Below are 12,500 nucleotides of genomic sequence, written 5' to 3' on the forward strand. Positions count from 1 at the left end.
TCCCTACACACTTCAAAACCAAACAAACACAAGAAAGTCCATACATTAGTTTCCCACCTTATTTTATGTGTGAACCAAACCAAAATAATATATTTCTTAGAAAAGTTTGAAAAACTCAAAACTTGAGTTTCTTTACATGAAATTACATTTCTCTATATCTAGGAAACGAACCAAACAACCTCTTATGGGTAAAAACGAGGGAACGGATCTTTAATCTACTTTGATACTAGTATAAAGATAAAATAGGTTGGTTTTGATTTGGGATTTCGAATAGAAACTTTTGGTTTTCCATTGTACTTCTTAACAATGAGATAACCCTTCATTTTATAAAGATTTTTCATTAACCACCTTCACCCAAAATCGTATCAGCCTCCATGATTTACTCTACCCAACCATGAATCCCTCTCCTACAGAAATGAACAAAGTTATGCTAACAACCAATAATATCTAAGGAACATTTCTTGATTGGTTTTGTCGATAATTGACTCAGTTAAGTTAACATAATCACATGGTTCATAATGGATCCTTATCATCAAGTTTGAAAATTATAAAGGTAAGGAATCAATAATTTTTCCAACACCCACAATAGACTTAAGGGGGTGTTTGTTTTTTTTTTTTTTTGGGATATAGGGTGGATTTCAAATTTTGGGATGTAAAAAGTGCTCTTTTTGAGTTTTGGGATTCCATGAACTTTGTTTGTTTCAAAATTAATTTTGGGATATTGAATCCCTAAATTATAAACAAATAATATATTTTTAGAATTTGTGAAATCCTCTCTTTTGTTTTGTCCTTTTTTTGGGATATAAGGTGGATTACAAGTTTTTTGGGTTTTAGAATTCCATAAACCATGTTTGTTTCATAACCAATTTTGGGATATTGAATCCTCAAATAATAAAAAACTATTATATTTTAGAATTTGTGAAATTCTACAATTGAGAGAGGATGTAGGTTGGATATTGATGTATTAATGCTAATAATATAAGATTAATATAAGATTAATATATTATATATAATATTATAATAATATAATATTTAATATAATAATGTCCATTATATCAATTAAGAACATATATGATATATTATATTTATTTATATAAATTATCTATATAATATAATATTATATATAATATATATATACTATTATAATATATAGAATATATATAGGTAGGACACAATAATCACGTCTCATGCTTAGTAAGTACCGTGCATGCTTACGTATATATATATAATACTGTTCGATGCTGTGCTGTATTGTAGTAAATTACCTGTAGCAATTATATATTATATAGAGAAATATGATATATATATTTATATATATATATTATATTATATATATTTATATTATATATATGTTATTTATATTTATATATTATATATATAATATATATATACGTATTATATTTATATATTATATATAATATCTAAATATATAATTGTTATATATATTAATATATATCATATATATTATGCTTTATTATATATATCAATATATTATATTTATATCATTTATATGTATATAATAATATATCATATAACTCTTAATATATATTATATCAATATATATATATATATATATATATTTATAATATATATATATATACTATATATATATATATATATATACATATATTAGTTATTATATATAATTATATATATATTAAATATATATATATGAGTATTATATTCATATATGTATATATAATAGGAGGGCCCAGAATCACTGTTCATGCCGCTGTTGTAAATATTACAGTAATTACGCGTGCTTAGCAATTTATATATCATTATATATCAATATATTATGTATTATATATTAATAATATTAATATAATTTAATATAATATATATGTATCATATAATATATCTACTATATCGTATTAATATTTAATATATCTATTCAATTATAGTTATAGATATATAATATATATATGTACGTGGATATTATCAGTATATACTAGCGTATCTATATATATATATATATATATATATATATTATATATTTATATACGTATATCACTATATAATATATTATATATATATATATATATATATATATATATTATATACATTATATAATATATGTTATTAAAATATTATATAATATTATAATATATAATTTATAGTATTCCAAATCCCAAAATATTGATGAAACAAACAAAATATTACAAATTATAGTATTTCAAATCCCAAAATATTGATGAAACAAACATAATATTACAAATTTTGGTATTCCAAATCCTAAAATATTGATGAAACAAACAAAATTTTAGAGATCCCAAAACCCACAAAAAAATTTATGGATTTCAAATTTTATGGTGAAATCCATATCCATAAATTTTGGGATTTGAAACAAACACCCCCTTATTGACTTATAGACGTGAACTGCACAAGTAGTTGATATTCATCCTCTCAATTTCGCCTGCAAACTGCAACTAAATGTGGGGCGGAGTGGGGTTTATCATAATAATTCGGAGTGTAGATATAAGTCCCCATTTCTTAAGTAATGTAGGAGAACTAAAGATTATTTTTTCTCTGCAACTCTCTGCAATTAAAGCTTACATCTACTGCTAGAAAGCAAAAGCGAAGAGCGTTCGCTACTCATAAGAACATGGCGGTGGTCGGAGACGTGATTGTGACCAAAATCATCGAGAAATTGGTGGAGGTCGGGTTCGATTATGCAGCAGACCGGTATTTTGCTCGGGATACTCGGATGAAAGTTGAGCTTGAGAGGCTCAACGATGCTCTTCCTCGCATCCAAGCTGTTGTGGAGATGGCAGAGAGCGGGCAGCAAGAGATCAAGGGAGGAGTCAACGAATGGCTGTGGCAACTAAAAGATGCGTTGGATGAGGCTGACAACGTACTTGATGAGCTTGATTACCTTAAGCTACAGAAACAAGTTGAGTGATGGTTTTTTAAATGTCAAAAAAAAATGTAAATTTCACCTTCTTGTTATCAGTTTTTTATTTCATAATTGAAGGTTGGCAATCAGATGCTCAAAAATAATTGATTGTTTTTCGAATTTAACCAATAAAAGAAAATGAAACTTCTTTACCAATTTCGCATGCAGGCAGGGGTAAAGTGAGTGATTTTCTCTCCGACTCCAAACGGAAAGTTGTAAAAGTTGGTAAAAGAGTATTCAAATCTGATCCCACCCTCGAGAAACTGAGGGGGGCTGTGAAAAGGCTAGATGAAGTCGCAGCGGGCGTGGGAAATTTCATCTCTACGCTACAAGAATCCAAACAACTGCATCAACAACATCGAGCTCAGAGCATGGCTTATCGTGAAACTGGACCAGCTCTAACTGAGAGAAAAGTGTTTGGACGAGATGAAGAGAGGGAGGAACTGTTAGCGTGGTTGAGAAAGCCTGTCGCAGAAGAGGATGAGGGTGGTACCAATGTGTCTCTTTTTCCTATTATTGGCCATGGAGGAGTGGGCAAAACCACCCTCGCACAACTCGTCTATAATGACGAGAGCTTAGCTAATTCCTTCGATCGCAGACTCTGGGCGTGTATCTCCACTCCTTTCAATGCCAAAAAGGTCATGGCAGATTTGATAGAATACGCTACGGAAAGTAGACCTGAAGTCAGGGGACTTGGCGCTTTGCAAGAAGCTCTTAAGAAACTGGTATCGTCTGGGAAATTTCTCCTTGTCTTGGATGATGCATGGAATGATGACAATCGTTTTGATTGGGATAAATTGTTTGCTCCTTTGAGGAGCGGCCATAAAGGAAGCAAAATCTTGTTAACTACTAGATTGGAGAGCGCTGCAGACATGGCCGCATTGGCTTTGGGTGGGTCAATAAAGAAATCGTTGAAGTTAAATCCCTTATACGGTGATGATTTCTTATCACTTTTCAAGCAATATGCATTTTCTGGGGTAAATTCTTGTGATTATAGAAAGTTGGAATCCATTGGCGAGAAAATAGCAAGAAGGCTTGGGGGCTTACCATTGGCTGCAAAGATGATTGGGGCGTTATTGAATTCTAAGTTGGATGATAGTCATTGGACCAGAATTTTGCAAGCGGACAATATATCCGATCAAGCACAGCAGAGGGATGGTGTGAATGCAGTTTTGATGTTAAGCTACCACCATTTACCAATGCACTTAAGACCCTGTTTTTCTTATTGCAGCATCTTTCCTCAAGGTTATAGGTTCGAGAAAGATGATCTAGTCTTCACGTGGATTGCTCTCGGCTTCATTCAACAATCTCCCCAATATCCAACGGAGGCACCGGAGGATATAGGACGGCGTTGCTTTGATGATTTAGTGAAACTGTCGTTTCTTGAAAAAGGCGGTACCTTTTTTAATCGCCAACATAAAACACATGCACGTTACTATATCATGCATGACCTTTTGCATGATCTAGCATGTAAAGTATCTCGTGGTGATTGCTTTAGATTTGTTGGAGGTTCAATTGATCAAATCCCGAATACGGTACGTCATCTGTATTTTGCAACCAGAAAACTTGACCTTCTTAAAGATGTGGGCAAAAGGAAGAATCTCCGTGCACTTGTGTTAGTCTTTAGAGGATATGTTAATGAGCATGCTAAGGCTTTGGAAGAAGCGTTTAAATTACTGGAAAGCATTCGGGTGTTGCGCCTAGCTGTTAACGGCATGAATGTATTGCCAGATGCAATTGGTAACATGAGGCATATTAGATATTTGTCGATTCGTCATGTTATTTCTCGGTTACCTAGTTCATTCTGTAGGCTTTACCACCTGCAGGTCCTTGCCTGTGAATTTTTTGCTAATGAGACTGTTCTTGGCTTGAATAATCTTATTAGTTTGAGACACCTGATACCATGTGAAGTTTACTATAAAAAAATCGAGGGGTTAGGGACATTAACTTCACTTCAACGTTTGTCGTTTGCTGCTAATGTTTGTAAAATGAGCGAATTGAAGGACCTGAAAGATCTGCAGGAACTGAAGATCCGTGGTCTTGAGAATCGCAAACATCACAAGGAAGTTAGTATGATCGAGTTGCATCGTAAAAGGAACCTCCTCAAGTTAGAGCTGGTTTGGTCTGATGATAGTGATGTGGCGGATGAGTATGAACTGATGCTTGATCGCCTGCAGCCACCTGATAGCCTCAGGGAACTAACAATCAAGGGATACCAAGGTGCCAGGTCTCCATGTTGGATGGAACCAGAATTATTAAAAAATCTGGAGTACATGAGCCTTGAATATGGCAGGGCATGGAAGCACCTTCCTTCTCTCGGGAAGCTCCCATACCTCATGCGTTTGGCATTGAGTGGACTGCCAGCTCTTCGGCAAATTAATTGTGAAGGTGGCTTTCAACAAATGAAGCTTTTAGATATATCTGACTGTGAGCAATGGGAAGAGTGGTGTGGATTAGAAGCAGAGGCAGTACCCTGGTGTCCTCTCCTCGAAGAACTTGTTATCAAGAATTGTCGCAAACTGAAGGCACTGCCCCCTCTGCCACTCGGTCTCAAAAAATTGGAGTTGGAAGTTGTGGGATTGTCTGATTCTCCAACGTTCTGGGTGGGCAGCAACTGCAGTGGTAGCAGCTGCAGTACTAGCTTTTCATCCACGTCCTCTCCCTCCCTCTCTACATTGATAATTAGAAGGTGTGGAAAGCTGACATCCGTGGCTGGCTTGTTCCGACATCATCTTACATCTCTCAGGGAGTTGGAGATTAGATATTGCCCTAAGCTGAGGATGTCTCCAAACACAGTTACCCCCAATTGATTGTTTCTCTCTCTCATCACTCGAACGGCTTTGGCTTGGTTATTGTGGTGGATCGGACAGTCTCACTCCTACGTTGTTAATGCAAAGTTCCCTTACTTCTCTTTCATTCCTTGGATTAGGTGGAGCTAACCACATAACCGCCTTTCCATCCGAAGTGGAGTGTAGAAGATTTATGTCACTGAGGGAGTTGAGACTGGCAGGGTGTAGAGAGCTGACATCAATTGGGCGTCTAAAGGCTCTTCCCCACCTCTCCATGCTAAGTATTCACAAGTGTCCCAAGCTTGTGCAAGCAGCTGCGGAAACAACTCCAGCATCAATTAAATGGGTAGAGGAGCAGGAGTTCACATCAACTGTTGAAGAACTTAAAATCGATGACCCGTTCCTGCTCCACATAGAGCCATTGAGAAAACTCGACATCTGTCAGACTGCTAGCAATAGAAGATTGTAGTCATCTGGAGGCTGCTCTCGCAGAGTCATGGTTGTTGCAGAATTCAACTTCACTGCGACGTCTCAATCTGTGGGGTAAAGCAAAGTTCTTGCCTTCTAGCCTCCAAACTCTCTCTTCCCTCAAGACTTTACTACTTGCAAACGCTTGTGAGCTTCAATCACTGCCACAACTTCCTCTGTCTCTGCAATTTCTGATAATCAGGGACTGCAACGAGACACTGAAGAAGCGATGCCAGGAGAATGAAGGTGCTGATTGGCCCAACATTCAACACATCCCTGACATCAAAATTGATTAGCGATTCGGTACAATCTCTCTTCCTCTCCTGATGTTGTATCTTTGCTGTTCAAAGTTGCATATAGCCAATGATTCACTCTAGTCATGGCATTTTTATGGATAGCTTTGTAGTATCCCTAATTTTCTATTGGTAATAAGTCTACATTATAAATATTAAGTTATAAAAGAACTTTTATGCAAAGAAAGAAAATAATAACTATTGCAATTGTTAAGGGTCTTGTTGCAATTGGATATTTGTTAAGGGGTTTATTGGAAGTGGATGCCAAATAAAAGAAAGGAACAATCTGTAGCATCGTTCTTTCACTAAAAAAATTGAAAAACATAAGATAGCAAAACTGAAAATCAAAGATAGAAGGAAGAACGAGTAAAAGGAAAAGGAAAAAAAAAGAGCCGCAAGTTTTGAAGGGAGAACAGCCTGCGGTTTTAGAGAAAAGAAGTTAAACAAGGATGATCTTATCTTAAACATCATATGTATGAGATATGAATAAATGAAGTGGTCTTAATTTGTTTAGGGTTTGCGAACTTTTATGATTCTAGGTGTTTGGATTAATTTGTCATAAAAGGTTAAAAAAAATATCAATTCGTCAGCGGACTCGTGTAGAGTTGCTGCATGTTTAACTACAAATGACATTAATTGTTTGAGTGACTAGTATGGTTAACATGTTAATTATATATTTAGCAGTGGTGACTGATCTATAGTAGAAGTAATAATTGCTTGTATTTATTCTCTAGGTATTACTAGAGACTACGAAGTATCATTGTGAGAGGGATTCCGGTACTCGTCCGGTGTTCTGTAAGTGGGGGATTTATACGTTACGCATTGCGGAGAGGGGATTTTGGTTGTGGTCCTAACTGTAGGAAGGTTTGACCAATTGGGAATTTTATGTCCAGACTTTAACAGAGAGAGTGTTGAGTGCATAGACATGGTGAGAATGGGAGTTGTTATTCATTACATTGCTGTGGTTTTGGGAACTTCCCATTACATAAATCGTCCACCCCCAGTTTCCTCTGTGGTGACTGATCTATAGTAGAAGTAATAATTGCTTGTATTTATTCTCTAGGTATTACTAGAGACTACGAAGTATCATTGTGAGAGGGATTCCGGTACTCGTCCGGTGTTCTGTAAGTGGGGGATTTATACGTTACGCATTGCGTATTTTTTATCTAAAAGGTATCCTAAACATATGTGAATTATTTTCTCAATGGATTATATCCTTTTGTATTATTTGCTCACATAGCACTTGTTGATTGGATCATATTTTGAGATGCACACGGATATTTTGGTATAAATCATGCTTATTTTCTTTGTTGACAGTCAAGTCTTTTTCATGTAGTAGTAGGTTGAGATAAATATGTGGTTGATTTTCATTATTGGGTGACCTTTGTCATATTTCTTTCTGAAATGCTTGTTTATATGATGTTTGTTCATTCTTTTGAAAACATATGCATCTCAATGTCAATATACCGGTGTATAACGAAGATAAGTAAGTCATCTAAATACGGCTCAATGTGCCTCCATGAGATTTATTTTAGCGCTAAGCCTAAAATTTTAGGTCTTGATATCCTAGTACAATGGCATTAATAAAAATGGGGATACCATGTCAACTAGGATATTAGGTATTGACCACATTGAGACATGGCCTACTTATTGCATGAATCTATATTTTAAAAAATGTTGCATCAAATATGAGAGTTCATTGATGGTTTTCTACTATTCTAATATTTTTCTTATCAAGTCAAAATATTTTAGTTTTTGTTGTGATCAAGTTGTATTCACCTTTTTGTTCAGAGACTCAAAATTAGGTGGAGGTGATGGTTTTTGAATCCTTAGAAGAGAGCAAGGAATAAATTGTAGATTGCAAAATTGCTATTATGTGAAGGATAAATAAAGGCTTCGATGTTTAGTTTACTTTTGGAAGAATGTAGTAATAAGATTATTTTTTTACGGTTGAATTCTCTTTTCTAGTTGGGAGAACTTTTATTTACATTATTTGATTGGATAAATATAGACTTTTGCTTATGGAGAAAATTGTTATTGGCTATTGAATTTAATGCTTAGATTATTTTGTTGGTCATGTGATGAATGTATTTTTTTTGGAGAATATTTTAACTAGTTTTGTTGGGCTCCAATGTTCCTTCGAGGTCTTGAAAATTGGGGTTGTGACAAATTTCATGATCTTGCCAAATTATTTGGAACTGGTGGAAAATTATATAGCTTTGTTCCTTGACATTGAATCCTTTACCATCAATTCTTTTCATGCATAAACTATTTCATTTATTTGTTTTAGCTCTCTCTTTTTTCTCGTCTCTTTTAAATATCTTTTAAGGTTGATAACTTAACACATTAAAAACTTAATTAAGGTTTATTTTTAACTCAGCCAATGTTTTTGATTTTCTGTTATGTCCTTCTCTTAATTTTCTAATCCGGTTTTGTCTATTGATCTGGTCTGTTAATTTTAGTCTAGCCATCAACTTCTCAAATGTGGACTTCAAATATCCAAATTCAAGGAGTTAAATTCTGCGTCATTTCACATTTCCTGTGCCAACTACGGAGCCCAGTTTCACGGTAAAAGCAGCTCACAGAAATCAGAGGCAATATCAACTAACAGCTTCTTCATTAAGAGCCTGACTCAAAAGAGCTGATCGGCTAGAAATGAAAATTCACAAAAAAATCTCGTAAACAGTCTCGTGGAGCAGCATAGTTGTACCCAAAAATTTGTTACTGTGAGATGAGTAGAAGAGAAGTTCGTCACGCAAACCTGAATCGGACGTTTTGTTGAAAAGCAACGGCGTTGACATCCCCGACTGAGAATAAATAAATGTATTTCCACAATAGAACTGTTTTTCATGCCATTAAAAAAAATTTTGTTGCTAATTAATGCTTCTAGTTCTCAGGTCCCCTGGTGTGTTCCCCTCTCTATGAGGTGGTCGGGATGTTTCAAGCTAGGAATTTTGCTGGACGTTGATCCTTCGTTCACTTCAACCTGGAAGAGCCAATGGATCAACTTCTAGTTCTCAGGTACCCTGGTGTGTTCCCTTATCGTAGAAAGTTACTGAAATGTTGAACACTAGCTAGCTAGCACGAGGATGAACATATAATCAGAGTCAGGACTTGGCTGGCAAATAAATTTGTTGTGTAGGAAATTGAAAGGCAATTTGTCAAATATAGTTAAGGCATTCCCCACATCAAATGAATCATACTCTATCTGTAACCTTTAGGTGTATTTTGCAATTATATATACATATGTATATATATGCAGACGGTTGGCTATTCCCAGCACACTATATTCAAATTGGTGGTAATAAATATCAATTAAGTCTGAGAATAATTTCTTTTCCCATATTAGTCCGAGAATTACTAATCTTGCCTTGGATGCTTGTATCAGAGGAATGGTTAATTGAAAAGGCAGTTCAACTGTTCGATAAAATGCCCAAGTTAAAATGTTCATCCGAAAATGGTAGCAGAGCTCAACCCAGTCGAGTTCGAGAGCTTCACACTAGTAAAAGATACAAGCATCCAAGGTATGATTAGTTGTTCTCTTTGATTTAAAAAGCTCTTTAACTGTTCGTCCAGAAGAGATGTCATTAGATTTCTGAGTTGACTTGCCAACTAGAGTTCTCATACTACTATCTAGGGTTGGCAAATGGGTCGACCCACCCGATCCGACGCATATAAATTTTGACCTGACCCGATCCATCAAATAATCGGGTGAACATGTTTATTAAACGAAATCGGGTTTATTAAACGGGTTAACTATCGACTCAAGTGATCCATTTAATTATTTTATAATTCTTATACTTAACATAGAGTCCATTGCCAAAGTTTTTATGATCCTATTTATCATTCATAGGTTTTGTTACTGTTTGGAAGTTTAGATATTTTCAGGGTGTTTTTGGAAATTTTGGGTGTGTTTTTTGTTAATTTTAAAAGTTTTAGGGTGTTGTTTGCAAATATCATTTTCTCAGTGGACTTTTCTAAATTATAAACTTTTATACCCGTTGTAAGTTTTGACTTTTCGGTTTTTTTTATTTTGAATTTTTAGGATGTTTTTAATAGGGGTTTTTATTTCTAGCCCAATTTGTTTACTCAACTTTACCTATAAACCCAATCACTATTGCTTATATATTTAAACTCAATTATCTTTTTGTATTTGTCTTTAAACCCAACTTTCAAAATACAATACTTGCATACGTGAGACCCCTTAATTTTTTCCCTTAAATCCCAATTATGCCCTTTCAATTTATCTCGTGTCCTTCATTAAGTGGGCCCCTTTAAAAAATTTAAGAAAATGAAGAGAGAGAAGAGATAGAAAGAGAGAGGAACGAGCTGTTTATCTGTTTCTCTCCCCTAGGTGCAGGAGAGGAGAGAAACGACGGGAGAGGAGAGAAACGGCAGGAACCCACCGTTTCTCTCTCTCTCTTCGCCCCCTCCCTTTCTCTCTCTCTCTCCATTTCTCAATTAACTCCCTCTCTCATCCATTATTACTACATTCTTCCACTCTTATGAACCCATCAATTAATTCTCACACACTTATCAATCCATCAATTAATTCTCAACTTCATTAATGTGTTTAATTCTCACTCACTTATCAATCCATCAATTAATTCTCAACTTCATTAATGTGTAGGGTGTGATTTTGGTGGTTATCACACTACACTTATAAGTTATCACACTACACTTTCATGTTATCACGCTACATTTACAAGTTATAAGAATTGCGGGACCTGATGGCATTTTCAATGATTTGAGGGGCTAATTTCAGAAGGGTAAAGATTTAGTGAACTATAATCGAAAACCCCAAACAAGAAGCAACTGAGCCACATGTACCCCCACCCAACCCAAGCGCAAATTACTGTTCGAAGTTGCTATTGAACTGCTCCATAAAATGCTGGTACAAGCAATAAAAGCGCCCATCTGAGGAATGGTTAATTGACAAGGCACTTCAACTATTTGATAAAATGCACATATGAACATATCCATTCAAAATTGGTAGCAGAGCTCAACCGAGTCGAGTTCGAGAGCTTCACGCTAACAAAAGATACAAGCATTCAATGCCAAGGTATGATTAGTTGTTCTCTTTGATTTAAAGTGCTCTTTAACTATTCGATAAAATGCCCAGATGAGCTATCATTAGATTTCCGAGCTGACTTGCCAACTAGAGTTCTCACACTACTACCCAACCCTTTTTACATCGTCTTCGGTGACACTTATCACCCCCTCAACTATTTTCCTGTCTGCAAATTTTGTCCATCTCGAAAGATAAAGAATTCAGAGTGCTAAGTGCAACTGGCCGGTGGGGGTATGGATGATAGTATGTTTTGCAATCTAGCTCTCCATACTAATCGATGGCATTGTGACAATAGAGATGAACTTAAAAGATAGTACGATTTGCAATCTAGCTCTCCATACTAATCGATGGCATTGTGATAGTAAGGGATGAACTTACAATGGAAGATAGTACGTTTTGCAATCTAGCTCTCTATACTAATCGATGACATTGTGATAGTAAGGGATGAACTGGATCCTTCTGTTAGCTGAAAAGCAAAGTGATTGCGCGAGATGGACTATAAATTTGATGAAGAATGAGTTGCATCTATTTTCCTAGTTTATTGTTTTCAGACTAACAGCTCAATATATCTCATGTAGTAGAAGTGAAGTTGTTTGCATTCTTTGATTTAGTTATAAACCTTTGCTAGTTGCGGACTTTTTGTTGGCTTACTTGGAACATTCTTGATTACTTTGATTTAGTAGAAGTAAAGTAGTATCGCCGGTAAAGAAAGTGTAAATAGGTTGTACTTTTTCGATCATCAACATCTCCGGCCCAATCACTATTACTAATTACTATATGCAACAAATTCAAAGTTGTTAGAACTTGAATAAAACAAACCGAAATATGTTGTACCTTTGTTGTATCAGAGGCTCCTCTTTGCCACCAACATGTGTGAAGATTTCGGATCTTCCATATATCTGCTCACGAGCCCAACACCATTGAGAATATCGGGCCTTGTGCAAGTTAGGTAGCAAAGACTACCAACCAAGCTCCACCATCTT

At 35.3% G+C, this 12,500-nt stretch overlaps 2 protein-coding genes and 1 long non-coding RNA gene across 6 annotated transcripts; all 3 read left to right on the forward strand.

The window, feature by feature from the left end:
- Positions 2,546 to 3,122, forward strand: LOC109844634. Its single transcript, XM_020413753.1, has 2 exons — positions 2,546 to 2,893; positions 3,065 to 3,122. The coding sequence occupies exons 1-2, from the start codon at positions 2,606 to 2,608 to the stop codon at positions 3,077 to 3,079; spliced, it is 303 nt and encodes a 100-aa protein (XP_020269342.1). The 5' UTR covers positions 2,546 to 2,605; the 3' UTR covers positions 3,080 to 3,122.
- On the forward strand, positions 3,232 to 6,285 carry LOC109844633 (putative disease resistance protein RGA3). Its single transcript, XM_020413752.1, has 2 exons — positions 3,232 to 5,665; positions 5,700 to 6,285. Exons 1-2 carry the CDS (start codon positions 3,268 to 3,270, stop codon positions 6,152 to 6,154), a joined length of 2,853 nt encoding a protein of 950 aa, XP_020269341.1. The 5' UTR covers positions 3,232 to 3,267; the 3' UTR covers positions 6,155 to 6,285.
- LOC109844635 lies at positions 7,472 to 11,503 on the forward strand. 4 transcript variants are annotated; one of them, XR_002248089.1, is made up of 3 exons: positions 7,472 to 9,269; positions 9,344 to 9,467; positions 9,835 to 11,503. It is a non-coding gene; the product is annotated as an uncharacterized LOC109844635 (long non-coding RNA). The 4 variants fall into 4 exon arrangements; XR_002248088.1 differs by lacking the exon at positions 9,835 to 11,503 and having other exon boundaries at positions 7,472 to 7,619; positions 8,238 to 9,269; positions 9,344 to 9,768; XR_002248087.1 differs by lacking the exon at positions 9,835 to 11,503 and having other exon boundaries at positions 7,472 to 7,619; positions 8,909 to 9,269; positions 9,344 to 9,768.

Source organism: Asparagus officinalis, chromosome 6 (genome assembly GCF_001876935.1).
Source record: "Asparagus officinalis chromosome 6, Aspof.V1, whole genome shotgun sequence".
Lineage (NCBI taxonomy): Eukaryota > Viridiplantae > Streptophyta > Magnoliopsida > Asparagales > Asparagaceae > Asparagus > Asparagus officinalis.

Bases quoted from the DNA above. Each gene is read 5' to 3' on its own strand.
- LOC109844634 (XM_020413753.1), top strand. From the start codon at position 2,606: ATGGCGGTGGTCGGAGACGTGATTGTGACCAAAATCATCGAGAAATTG.
- LOC109844633 (XM_020413752.1), top strand. From the start codon at position 3,268: ATGGCTTATCGTGAAACTGGACCAGCTCTAACTGAGAGAAAAGTGTTT. The intron at 5,666-5,699 runs CTAAGCTGAGGA...CACAGTTACCCC, and splicing joins GTTGGAGATTAGATATTGCC to CAATTGATTGTTTCTCTCTC.